The sequence below is a fragment of the Mixophyes fleayi genome, chromosome 8 (genome assembly GCF_038048845.1).
Source record: "Mixophyes fleayi isolate aMixFle1 chromosome 8, aMixFle1.hap1, whole genome shotgun sequence".
Classification (NCBI taxonomy): domain Eukaryota; kingdom Metazoa; phylum Chordata; class Amphibia; order Anura; family Limnodynastidae; genus Mixophyes; species Mixophyes fleayi.
This window is the reverse complement of record NC_134409.1, coordinates 135,848,461-135,862,995: the sequence shown is the minus strand read 5'-3', so window position 1 is coordinate 135,862,995 and position 14,535 is coordinate 135,848,461. Positions and strand designations below refer to the sequence as shown.

At 41.8% G+C, this 14,535-nt stretch overlaps 1 protein-coding gene across 1 annotated transcript; it reads left to right on the top strand.

Annotated features, from left to right (window-relative positions):
• The first annotated feature begins 2,527 nt into the window (after positions 1-2,527).
• Positions 2,528-8,510, top strand: VHL (von Hippel-Lindau tumor suppressor). The gene is made up of 4 exons (XM_075183728.1): positions 2,528-2,806; positions 4,422-4,544; positions 5,266-5,510; positions 7,531-8,510. Exons 1-3 carry the CDS (start codon positions 2,614-2,616, stop codon positions 5,463-5,465), a joined length of 516 nt encoding a protein of 171 aa, XP_075039829.1. The 5' UTR covers positions 2,528-2,613; the 3' UTR covers positions 5,466-5,510; positions 7,531-8,510.
• Positions 8,511-14,535: the final 6,025 nt, after the last annotated feature.

The window sequence follows — 14,535 nt, the reverse complement described above, 5'->3', positions numbered from 1 at the left end:
GCAAGTTACATGAAGGTGCAGTGGAAAGTGAAGACTCAGCATTGACTAAGATATAACTAAGTGACCGCTCCGATCAGGAATTCTGTCATAATTCATGTAACAACAACATGGCAGCCAGAAAAAGCATTCACGATAAACATCTGAGTAATAGATTATATAAGTAGGAGGAATAAGGATAGCAGCGAAGTTACAGGAAGACTGATGAGCAGCTGATCACATCAGGAACGGTGTGTGTATTCTTTAGAGATTATAGATACTGAGATAGCAGCGTTGGTTCTGGTAACTAAAACCGGGCAAGAGGACTCTTTTCTTAAAGATCACTCGCACTAAAACACAAGTTGCTGTATATCAAAGAGCTGCGATAACATTCACAAATATATTTAAGAATTTCAGAAGATTATCACAATTGAAGATTTTTTAGTAAGTGTTGGATTGGGGAGGAGGAGGGGGGTTCGATTTCCTCAGAGACACCCATCGGTTATCTTCCTATTTCTGCTGAGACTGCGGAATTATTCTGATGTTTGGAAGCATTCAAATGGTAGTAGACAGCTGCAGAGCGAACGAGGAATCTGATTGGATGCCAACAAAACTTGTCCAATCAGGAGAAGCCTTCACGACACTCCTACCTTCTGCTTTTGCTGTCTGGAAGTTGATACGATGATGTCTGTCAATGTGGACTGCGTTACACTTTATATATAGGGCTCCCAAAATTTTCATCTGAAAAACTGGGACACCCATGCAACCTGAAGTATGCACAGGCCGTAAAATCCACCACTTGCCTCCTTTTTGGTTCCAAATAAGGTATAACTGTTATAAGAATCTATTGCCACTTATCCCGTTAATCTGGGTTAACTAGGAATCTGAATTATGGGAAAATAAATTGCGTGAGTTAATGATTTTGGGTGTATAAAGGGAACTGTCGCTAAATATTATATGCTAATAATAAAATAAGTTTTTAACAGAATGTATTTAGCTTTTTTTTAAATTATATATAAATAGTTGGAGAAAATAACAATCTGCAAAAGTTTATGAATAAAAATCAGTTTCTTGAATTGTAGAATTGATTTTCAGGGAAATTTAACGTTGAAGTGAGCAACTTAATCCTGAATACTAGTTATTTTCTGGGTAAACAGATGTTCAAGGAAAGGTAAAAACTAGTGAAGTTTACTTTCCTCTACAACATAATAAAATATTACATTCCATTTTAGCCTCACCTTTCTAATTAAAACATTTTGTGTTTGAATAAACATATAATACAGTTGATTCGCTCTGAGACAGTGTTAAAATCGTAGCTATAAGTAACGATTGCCCAACAGATCAAGCAAACTCGTAATTAAGGAATATAGAATACATGTACGCTTCTAATGGTAGCACAAACATAAAATATTGCAAATCATGTTACACCACTACAATTAATGTCAGAAGTATTCTTTAAACAAGATAATGAGTCATTCCAGCAATGAAAATATGCCAACAGTCATTAACGGGGTATAATTAGAATTTAAACAAGAATCTGTGTTTGTAGATTGTAACTACTACAGATATAACCTCACAAACACATTCTGCGCCCCTCTAAACCTCATGTTTGGAGTCACTACACATTGGTTAATGATCTCTGATCCAGTAGCGTTATTTAAGGTGTTCCTATCGCCTACAAACAGTGGAGGTAACGGTTTTCTGGTTTGGACAAATATTCAAATTATCAGTTCACTAAAAACAAGTGACATCGCTGCGGCATGAGGTGCCTGGTGCCTCAGTGATGTGTATGGTGTCTAGTGCCTCAGCGATGTGTATGGTGCCTGGTGCCTCAGTCATGTGTATGGTGTCTAGTGCCTCAGTCATGTGTATGGTGTCTAGTGCCTCAGCGATGTGTATGGTGCCTGGTGCCTCAGCGATGTGTATGGTGCCTGGTGCCTCAGCGATGTGTATGGTGAATTGGTTGGCTGCATTCTTATAAATATTAAGCCCACAGTATGGCTACAATATGGTGACAGGTGACTGGAGGTCGGTGGTCTGTGTAAGTCGGGGAGAGGGGAAGAGGATGTAGCTAATTATTGTATCTTTATTTATTTAATCATCATCATAATGCACTGTGATTGCTGTGTTGTACAGTGTTTTAGTTATAGAATAAAACTTCCCTGTCAGGACCATAGAAGGTCTTTATAATGGTCCCTTAGTCTTCAATAAAGACACAATGAGGTCAGTGACCACACTAAGTGCTCTGCTGTCCCTGTAGTAATATGTCAGACACCATTACTCCTGACTGCACCAGGCCTAAATATCCCCAAGTGTTGTACTACAAGTTCCAGGATGCCCAGTGCATGCTGGGAGTTGTAGTGTGTGCTGTGACTCGCAGTGCATGCTGGGAGTTGTAGTGTGTGCTGTGACTCGCAGTGCATGCTGGGAGTGGTAGTGTCTGCTGTGACTCGCAGTGCATGCTGGGAGTGGTAGTGTCTGCTGTGACTCGCAGTGCATGCTGGGACTCGCAGTTAAGCAGTGATTCAGGCCTGAGCCCTTTCTCTGACGTCACACGCTGCGTGCGTGACGTGCTGTCATGGCGGCGGTTGCCTTGGTGACACGTCGGGGCCTAGTTCCCCCCAGCCAAGCCTCGGGATGCCGCAGGAGATTTCCCCGGCCAGCTCCGTCCCTCAGCTCCGATCCTTCAACAGCCGCCAGCCGGCCCACGCCGTGTTCTGTAACCGGAGCCCCCGCACCGTGCAGCCCATCTGGGTCAACTTCCAGGGGGCCCCGCAGCCTTACCCGGCCCTGCCCCCGGGCACCGGCCGCAGGATGACCACCTACCTGGGTGCGTGCTGCCTGGGAGGAGAGGGGTCATAGGAGGCCTTATTGTTTGTATTATGTTGTTATACGATTATGTACTACATACAGGAGCTATAATAACGTGTATTGTATGTGGTGTTTGTCTGTAACATGTATGTTGTATGCACCTGGGTGTCTCACTGTATGTAACATGTTGGTACGTACCTAGGTGTCTGTATGTAACATGTATGTACCTAGGTGTCTGTATGTAACATGTATGTACCTAGGTATCTGTATGTAACATGTATGTACCTAGGTATCTGTATGTAACATGTATGTACCTAGGTATCTGTATGTAACATGTATGTACCTAGGTGTCTGTATGTAACATGTATGTACCTAGGTGTCTGTATGTAACATGTATGTACCTAGGTGTCTGTATGTAACATGTATGTACCTAGGTGTCTGTATGTAACATGTATGTACCTAGGTGTCTGTATGTAACATGTATGTACCTAGGTGTCTGTATGTAACATGTATGTACCTAGGTGTCTGTATGTAACATGTATGTACCTAGGTGTTTGACTGTATGTAACATATGTTGTATGTACCTAGGTGTCTGTGTGTAACATGTATGTTGTATGTACCTAGGTGTCTGTAACTTGTATGTTGTATGTAACGTGTTTGTCTGTACCTAGGTGTCTGTAACATGTATGTTGTATGCACCTGGTTGTCTCACTGTGTGTAACATGTTGATACGTACCTAGGTGTCTGTATGTAACATGTATGCTGTATGCACCTGGGTGTCTTGCTGTTTGTAACATGTTTGTACGTACCTAGGTGTCTATGTAACATGTATGCTGTATGCACCTGGGTGTCTCGCTGTTTGTAACATGTTTGTACGTACCTAGGTGTCTGTATGTAGCATGTATGTTTCAGGATGTTTGACTGTATGTAATGTATGTTGTATGTACCTAGGTGTCTGTGTGTAACATGTATGTTGTATGTATATTGTTGTCTGACTGTGTGTAACGTATGTTGTATAATCCTGAGCTCCACCATTTATTTACTACTGTATTTATTTTGTTTGAATTTTTCAATTGGTGTTTCAGCTATTGCTATGCAGCCATGTAACATGTTAGCAGCGTGTGTCTGGAGTTACATGGCTGATATGTCGGTGACATGTTGCATTTGTCTGCTCATGTTGAATATTATATTTCTGGTCCCCCATGCAGTAGGTCTTGAGCAAGATCAGTATTAATTGTCTTAGAAATAGACATCTTACATGATAAAAATAAACATATTAAAAGAATCCAGAAGCTAAGTATTGGGTATTATGGATGCACATCTACATTCATTTTATCCAATGCTCAGCTCTCTTTTCTGCAGTCTGGTAATCTTTAATAGGTTTATTTTTATCATGTGGTTTTTATTCTGCAAATGTAAAGTGCTACAGGGAGAAAACTACATATATAGTGTTATATTTTTTTACATTTCATATACACGTTACATAACATACACATTGCTTACTACACAAATGGATGTATATTTTAATTATTTTCTGTGGCATTTCTAGTAACATGTTGCCTAAGATTTGAAAATGTGAAGGCTCCCCCGGTACTAAACTAGACTAAATAGGTTCATTTTGTTCTACCATGCAGGTCATATTTGGTTGTTTCGGGAAGTGGAGACCGATGTGGCTCTGACAGTAAACAAGAAGGAGATATATGTGCCTTCCCCTAATGAGAATGGGCAGCCAGCCCTTGTAAACATCTCTCTGCCAGGTACAGTTGTATTTACATTTGTACACAAAATGCTGCACGTCAGAGATTGAGTTGTGTGTCACCGGCCCTTGTCTTACAGAGGTACTGCACCTTCAGACGACTTTCATTCCCTGGTCTGTACACTCCTTTAACTTTTAATAAGTGCATTCCTTTATATTTTCATCGGTTTTCTGAGTGTTTCAGCCATGTCTCTATGTGAGCCGGGAGAAATTTGTATTTCCATTTCCTGTGATACAATACAGCTTTACCGGGGTTTCTGCATTGAATACAATTGTAGGGACATAAAAATAAACAGCTGTAATATCTGATAGTGATAAAACGCTGTAACCCTCATAGATTACCTACTTCCAGCTAAAATACCAAATGATCTGCTTGACCGCTGCTAAATATTAGGATCATATGAGATTCTAATACCTGGTGCTTAATGTATCTTCTGTTGGTTTTCTAAAATTGGCGATTTTTATTTATTTATTTATTTTATTTCTATTTATTTGTTTTATTTTAGCGGTTTTTTGTTTTTTTTGCCGGCAGGATTTAAAACAGCAATTTTATTAAAGACAAAACCCCAACGACAAAATCACAATAATATCCCCAAATGTGAGATACGCTATATATAAACATGTTCTTGATTCTTCATCAGGCTCATGTGACCCATTGGAGTTTAACAAAGTGAAATGTAATTTTTGTAATTAAACATAAAAAAAAAATGTCTCCTCAACAGTCTTCACCCTGAAAGATCGGTGCCTCCAGGTGATCAGGAGTCTCGTAAAGCCAGAAGATTACCGAAAACTGGAAATTGTGGCATCTCTGTACGAAGACCTTGAGAACCGACCAAACATTGCGAAAGACTTGCGCCGACTGGCGGTTGGTTTCTGGGAACAGACCAGAGCAGAAAACTCGGACGATGGACTGCGGAACTGAATACCGTGTAGCTTGGGGAAACTTCTTGAAGCCACAGATGTTTGAGTTGGTGGATTCTTATTCTTTATAGGTTATACTATCCCTGTTTCATCTCTAAAGGGCCAAGGGATAGTCTTGTGAATATCCACCCTTCAGCCCCAAATAGAATTTGAGGGTGTCAGATGGCAGAGAGACATTTGATATACGTCAATGGTAGCTTTTAAAGCATAGAGTTGGCATTCACACAAGAGCCTCATTGACTCTGAAAGGCGGACAGTAAAGCTGAGATAACGGAGGGTGGAGGAAAGTCTTAAAAAGGGGGTTAGGAGAGAAAAATAATATGTTTTTGTCTTTTAAAATTTTCATTGTTTGGTATCATCCAGTACTTGTATACAATAGTAAATGTAGTTATTCTGCTCTGTGTACTCTGCTAGTATTCACCAGCTCATATGATTTTTTATTTTTTTTTAATGAGTTCCGTGACACAATTCATTAGGAACGCCATTAGATATTGTAGCCGCGTCCTTATCCCTTGTTGATCTGTGGCTTCGCTAAGTTTAAATAAAGTTGTGGCGACTACATTAATAAATCATGGAATTGTGCTGCTCCTGTAAGCTGTACTGAAGCTTGTGCCCCCTTCTGCTCTTGGGTAGAATTATTTCTATTAATTTGAATGGCCATCCAATGTAGTTTAAGGCGTTTTAATGGTTTATACATTCTATCCTGCAACTTTTGCTTAAAAAAAAAAAAAACAGGAAGCCACAGACGGATAGTTATATAGTGGAAGGAGCAGGGCCCCCAGCAGCACAGAGTTTATCAGGAGATGAGTGATGTGTTAGTAAGGACAGGGCTACATGTGACAGAGACAGTGACATATGTGAGGAGGGGAATGGAGGCAGCAGGAAGCCACAGACTGAGAGTTATATAGTGGAAGGAGCAGGGTCCCCCAGCAGCACAGAGTTTATCAGGAGATGAGTGATGTGTTAGTAAGGACAGGGCTACATGTGACAGAGACAGTGACATATGTGAGGAGGGGAATGGAGGCAGCAGGAAGCCACAGACTGAGAGTTATATAGTGGAAGGAGCAGGGTCCCCCAGCAGCACAGTATATATCAGGAGATGAGTGATGTGTTAGTGAGGACAGGGCTGCATGTGACAGGGGCAGTGACATGATGTGAGGAGGGGAATGGAGGCAGCAGGAAGCCACAGGCTGAGAGTTATATAGTGGAAGGAGCAGGGTCCCCAGCAGCACAGAGTATATCAGGAGATGAGTGACGTGTTAGTGAGGACAGGGGTGCATGTGACAGGGGCAGTGAGATGATGTGAGGAGGGGAATGGAGGCAGCAGGAAGTCACAGCCTGAGCGTTATATAGTGGAAGGAGCAGGGTCCTCCAGCAGCACAGAGTAGTGAGGCAACTGTCAAAATGGTGCAGAAAGATTGAAATGCACCTTAGAGCATTTTAGTGTTGTATCCACAAAGCAAAACAAATAAACAGTTCTACTTTGAAAATACTAAGACTTTGGTGAAAAATAAATATTAACACAAGCCGACCAAGGGCTAAAACTGTTTTAAAATGGAAGTATATATCAGTTGTATGCATATAACAGATTACTGTCCATGTAAACGAAGAGGAACATTTCTAAGAATTAGTAACGGAGAATAGTAACCTACAGTCATCTGTTTAGTGTTATGGATGATTTGGACTTGGGACCCTGAATCAGGAACCAGGAGAGTTATGTAACCAGCAGATATAATTTGGTCGCTGCTTCCCCCATCCAGGAAAATAACATTTGGAACACACATACCTTCCCTGCACAGTGTTGTAGGAAATGGTTACTACAACGTAAAGCTATTGTAATATTTCACTGTAAATACCCCCCAAAAAACTCAGAAATTTGTATAGATATAGTGACAGAGCAAAATTATATAGATATATATATAGATTAGGTATATACCAATAACTTGACAAATGCAGCACCCAGGGGATATGCTATAGTAGCAATGTATAGTAAGGTCCATTTATAGAACATTTTCTTTTAAAAAGTTTTTTTTTTTTTTTTATTTGTTTTTTTTTCTTTATTTCAGTAACAATCCTGAGACATTTTCTCTTTCTCTGATCGAACGTCTATGACAAGTACTCAAACACTGATGACCCAAGGTCTCCTTTACCGTCATTTTAGTTAGGTGCAATATTTGCATTAAACCACTGCAAAGTGTAAGATAGACAATAAAAGTAAATATTCGATTGGTTGCTATGGTTTAATTTAAATGTACAGAGCTGTTGCTGCAGAAATTGAATCCACATACACCCAAAATGTCACACCCCTCTGAGATACAAAGTGTCCATCTGGAAGCCTGTCGTCAAAGTGCCGCTTCAAGGCCTGAGCTTGACTGTCGCCCAATGACACATATTTGTATCGTGTTTAGCTGCTGTAGATAATGTATGACTTGATGTATGATCAATTATGAATATGACATATTTTGAGACAAAAACTAAATATGTTTATTTCTGGCTTATTTCAACAGCAAATAACACTTCTTGTACCTTACTTGTACATGATTATGTTAGCAGCAGCCATCACTATATATCTGGGCCAATCGTTCTCTTATAGGGATCAGAGATAATCACTGCAAGCCCCAGGCCATGGTAGAAAGACAAGAAGAAAGGATTCACTTAAGTGTCACCCTTACCTTAGAGGTGACATTACCCCGATCCACTGGTCCCCCCCAAAAGAAAACTTGGTCAGTAATATTGTGAAGAACTGTGTCATATAAAAGTGAGCACTTTAAAAGGACGACGGCCAACATTTGTTTATCCTTTCCTATTTTGTAATGCTATATTTAGTTATTTCATGTAACACAAACATGGATATAGGGAGAAAAGAAAAAACTTATAACTGATATGTATTGTATAATTTGCACATGTTATATTTGTGTAAAAATGATATATGTCTAGGGCACAAAAATGTTTTAATATATTGTTTTACACTGAAGGGCTTCTGTGTCCAGTGTTACTGTATCTGTATATAACTTACAACTGTTTATATTAAAAACCTGATGCTGTTCGTTGTGCTTCCTGTGTCTTCCTTATACATAGAAGTGAACTGTTAATCTTTGTAATGATGCACAGCAATAAACGCTGATTTGCTGTATCCAACGGGAACCAATCAGAATCTCATTTTTATTTTCCTGGCACAGTTTAGAAAATGAAAGCAAGCCTCTAATTGGTGGTTAGAAGACAATGGGCACGTAGCCCTTGTTATGAAACAATCCTTCAGTTGTTCTTGGCAGCCTGTGATATTACGCAATAATCTCTGTTGTCGAGCTCACACTGGTGTGTTACACAAGTCTGCCTCCGTTTGCCTGTCGCACACACGGGTGGGAAATCTTTATGCTAACCACGGAATTTCCAGCGTCTGACATCACTTTACACATCCTGAGAAACCGTATTATGTGAGCATTCCAACAGCAGAAAGTTTAACTGAGGATACCGAGTCCACTAAAATTATGAAACCGGAAACGTGTGTAGTGCAGCACAACATGTCCAAACATATAGACATCCTAAATACCCAGCAGGTAGTACAGGTCTATAACGAGGCGGTCGTATTGGCAAGATTTAGCGGACCGAAACATTAAGGACATGGACTTACAAAATGACAATGTCTAACTTCGTGGTGTTTACCTTGCTGGGAGATCTAATAATGCGGCATATTTATTGATTAACGGGATTTTGTGGCCCCATTTATTGAAAGCCCGGGAACAGTGCTTTTGTGCCCTAATAAACGGAAAAAAGTGCGAAACGCAAAAAACGTGTACTAGGGTGCGGTTCTTGGCCCTCCTCAAAAAAAAAGGATAGGCCCTAGTCCCCGACCCCCGGATCCTAATGGACCCTTAGGGGGCAAGGGTCTTCAGACCCCATTCACCGAATGGCTAGGGAGGTCCCTTTCAGCCCTGGGATCCACCGAGGCTTCACCCAGGGTTTGACAACTGTCTCACCCCCGGAAGGATGAGCAAACAATGGGGTTCAGGGGGGCAGGAACCAAAAGGCCGCACAGCCCCCCCTAGATCTTAGGGGACACAGAGCCCAAAAGAAACTACCCCCACCCCTAAAAATCCGTGAAGCAATCAATGTGAAAGTGACAAACAAGAAGTGTCATAAATAAAAAAGTGGCGAGGGCTTACGGCCCCAGTCTCATGGCTGGGCTATTATAAAAAATTTCTCGCCCAGCCATAAGGCCGGGGGCAAAGAATAAAAGGCGGTGCGTATATTGAAAGTGGTATAACGTGCTTGGTGCCAACATAATCACATTATATCTATTTCAAGGTGCTGCTGACCTGTGCTTTTTTTGGCACCCCCGGATCGCCACTCCGGGGGCACATTAGTCCCGGGCTTTCAACGCAGCTCACCCGGCCCCTTGGCCCAGAGGACCAAGTGCAGCTCTGCCACAACTGCACTTGATCTTAGCCAAAAGGCCGAGACCTCTCCGGTCTCTATGGCAAAGTTGCTTTGCACACGCATGACCCTAGATCACACAATCGCAGAGACATACTTGCGATAGTGACCAGAGGGGACAGCAGGTTAGCTGTGGTGAGAGATCCAAAAGTCCTTCTACTGCAATGCTCTTCTAATAGGCTTCACTGGCTAATGCCATCTTCAGCTGCCGTTGGCTATTGCGGACAAGTTTAATTTGTTAAATCACACACAACCACAGTCCCCATAGAAACCTATGAGGACTAGTTTTGCATATGAGGTCAGTGGGAATGCAGCAGATAGATCCTTTAGTTATAAATAACTTTGAAACTTTGTTTTGCAGATTTTAGGCTAAAAATACTTTGTTAAATAGCCCCCAATGCTTCAAAATGACAATAGTTGTCTTTAAAGTGCCCACATCTTATTGAAAATGTATCTATAAGGAATGACAGTGTTTTTGTTTTGAACTCAGGTTCCCTAGTTTCAGTTTTAATAGCTTCCTTTACAGATACTATTCAACATTAAATACTCAAATTGACAAATGGGTGTCTTATGCTCAGTCTTAGTTGACTGGTGCTTTGGACAGTGCTGTTCAAGCTTTTAAAAAGTGAGATCCATAAACCGCTTAAGAAGGTATAAGAAACATTTCTTGTGAAATACTAGCAGCGCGGTTTTGTGCTAGATGTGTACAGAAATATGGCAGCCTGCAGTAATCGGCATCTGAATAATTTCCTAGTTTGCTACAGAAAGAAAAATCTGGACAACACAGATCACGCCCGTTACATAGTATCCAAGGACATCAAACACGAGTTTTCTGGGAATCTATGACCTGCAAACTTGATTTGTTCTAAAGAAATAGGATTGCCAGCTGACAACAGTTAGCCAGGGAGCCTCCCTCTACACGATGAAGGCACAGAGTCGACAGCATGCATGTTCCTGCCCGTGATCTGTTTACGGATGGCAATAGAGAAGGGAAAACCCAGGTTTGATAAAAATAAGTGGTAAACCCTTGTGCAGGAAAGAAGACATGCCACATAATATAACGTATGAAGATGCAAGGTAAATAATGATTATCGAAAACAATAAATGCAATAATAGCTGATGGACAGTAATGTTTCACAAAAGTCCGAGGACCAGCGGGCAGCATGCATAATTGCATGCTCGTTGCTGCCACCTCAGTAGAAGCTGCACCCGTAGTGAGTGACCCCTGGATTGGTTAGTATCAATACCAGCTTCCCTCATAGTGGTGACAGTCCAGGCCCTAATAGAGGAGGATCGCACAGGCTGGAAGTGTTTCCTACAGGTCCGAAACAACTGAGACTTCCTCCCCCACAGGAGCTGGACGGGCAAGGTGGACTGACGAGGCACCACACGCAGACTGGGCTTAGTATGCCACAATGGGCCAACTGGAAGAGTTTAGGGTGCCCTTGCAAGATGACATAGACTCCCCCTGAAGTCTGTATGCACCTCTAGCTGCAAGGGGCAAAGCTAATAGGCTAATTTATGTCATAGTTAAAGATATTAGATCTTGTCTCCACTGAGGCCAACGAAGCCAAGAATGGGTTGATGTCCCATGTGATGGAATATCTAAAATAGGTCGTGAGAGGTAGATACCGACCAGCAGGTGAAGATCCAGCTTGTTATCTGTTGAGAACTACTGGGGGAAGCGAGAATCCTTATAATTTAATCCTAGAAGATGCCAACCATGTCTTGTTTTTAGTAGCAAAGATTCTAGGGATAAATGTAGAAAGGGACGAGATGTGATTGGAGTTCTAGCCTTAGAATGGGGCTCACAGAAGCGTTAATCAAAGCCCTTGTTGGTGATGCTAACGCTAAATCTGTTACTAACCTATGTTGCCATCAGGCAACATAGGCATTGAGTAGTATCCTGGATCCACAGGGGTTTTGTGCAGCTGACCGATCAGGGGAAGCTCTGGCTGGTCAAGCAGAGAATACCAGATCTATTTGGGTTATCTGCTCAATCCTGATTTTGTGCAGGACCTTCAACAACAGGGCTGGTGGGGGAAAGGCCTAGGGATGCCTCAGATCCACTCATGAGATATCACATCCCTCTTCCACAATTCCTTCGTCCATACTTTGTAATCAAAGCGAGGGGTCTGTGCATGTAGGAAAGGATCGTGATAAGGTCCATCTTTGAACAAAGGTACCAACTATATTGTGAAAGATGGTGTTGGCGAGATAATTAATCTGCTAATTCGTTGAATATGTTGCAATCCCAGATCTCCAGTGCTTCCTTGCGTAGAGATATTGAACAAGTGCCCCCCATCCTGTGGATGTATGAACAGCTGAATGGAGACCTTGACCCCCCCTTGAACCTGCTAAAGCCTTTTTAAGTGCCCACAGATTTATTTCTGAGCTGATTCCTTGGCTGTCCAAATGCTTCTTACTGCTTCTTTCTTCATAGACACCTCCATAACCTACTAGAGACCCATCTACTGTTATGCTCATATAAGGAGGACCAAGGAACAGAGGATGTGGTGGAGGTCAGGGAAGACTAAGACAGTTCCTATCTTACCCATTGTGTCAGAGATATATTGTCTTGCCAAATATATCGGACTCAAATCAAAGACCCTAGGAGACTCTGGAGCAAAGCGTGCTGGGAAATTTGGTAGCCCTGTATGACTAATTGGTGAGGTTGTCTTACCCGATTAAGCCACCATAGCCATTAGAATCTCAGTATCACCTTAATAAGATGAGGCAGAAGTTCTCGTTACCTCCACAGACTGCCAGTCTACGGTGGATGGATATTCCTCCCCACAGGCCCATGACACGGGTCCCTTCATGGTGCCAGATTCGGGCAGAATAATTATGGGCAAGACTGGTATGTCTGGATAGGCTGCCGGCTATGGGCAATGCCAGGGGAAGTGGTAAATGAGCAGAGAGAAGATCAAGGTGGTGTGTAGACTTGATCTTTTACCACAGTTGGCCTTCGGGTGACCCTGAGCCGCCCGCTCTGTGCTCGCCAGCTCCCCCTGCCTCCAGCGTGTAGCTATCCGGGGGCTTGATACCTATCTCACCATCTGGGTGGCAAGCTGTCTGAGGAACAAAACAAATGTATTTGTGTTTAGTGCTAGTTTATTCCAGTTATATTTACCCATTTCTAATAGGTTTCATAGAAAAGGGGCGATTGCAATATTTTCAATAAGCAGAGTCTCTAGACTTAAAAAAAATAGATATGGGAACAGAATAATGCCAATAACTCTGGGACACCTCTGTACAGCAGGGCATACATTCATCCTTCATTGGTACTCACAAGTATCATTTATTCCCCACATCAACTCTATATCTAAATCATGTTACATACGTCTAAAGAACATTTCCAGAATACGCACATATCTCACACAAGACACAGCAAAAACATTAATTCATGCACTCATCATCTCCCGCATCAACTATTGCAATTCCCTCCTTACTGGTCTTCCCAAAATCAGACTTGAACCCCTACAATCTATTTTGCATGCAGCAGCTAGATTGATTTTCCTTGCAAATCGTTCTTCCTCTGCTGAGCCACTCTGTCAGTCTCTACATTGGCTGCCTGTATTTCAACGAATCCAATATAAAATTCTTCTACTAACATACAAGGCCATCAACAAATTTGCACCGCCATACATCTCCTCACTTGTCTCAAAATATCTCCCTGCTCGACACCTCTGTTCTGCACAAGATCTGCATCTCTCTTCCACTCTCATCACATCCTCCCATTCCTGGTTACAGGACTTTTTTCGGGCTGCACCCACTTTGTGGAATTCCCTCCCTCGCACAGTAAGACTTTCCTCTAGTCTTCAAGCCTTCAAGCGTTCTCTAAAAACCCACCTCTTCAGGCAAGCTTATAATATTCCTGAACCAGAATCTTAATCTCTCTAGATACCACCCTCTACACAGCTAACACAAGACAACAACCCTCTGACCAACATTGCAACACACACAGCCCACTAAATACTTTTACCTTTGCATTCTTGCTGGTCCATTGTGCAATATGATGTAGCACATACCCTTGTGTATCAAACTCCCATTGTTCCATAGATTGTAAGCTTGCAAGCAGGGTCCTCTTACCTCTCTGTCTGTATGTATTACCCAGTATTGTTTTATTAATGTTTGTTCCCAATTGTAAAGCGCTACGGAATTTGCTGGCGCTATATAAATAAATGATGATGATGATTGGTACAGTATACACGGTGATACTGTGTGGTTGTCGGTAATAGATTATGACAAGTACACCCTGCAAATAGAAGAAAAGAAGTGGTACTGTGCAGCTGTCAGATACTAAGACTCCCATCTAGAATACAGAGCAGGAACAGTAGTACTGTGCACTTGTCTATACAAACAGAACAGATAATAAGAGCTGCATAGGAATTGAATAGAAGTGGTACTGTGCAGCTGGCAGATACTAAGACTCCCATCTAGCATACAGAGCAGGAACGTAGTACTGTGCGTTTGTCTATAATAGATAATGACAGCTGCTTAAGGATTGTAGAGAAGTGGTACTGTGCAGAATCAGATGCTAAGCAGCATGCAGAGAACAGTAGAGGCATTATGTCATTTCAAAAACAACAAATATTTTCCAGAATAAATCTTCAGCTTTGCTTACAATGCGACAA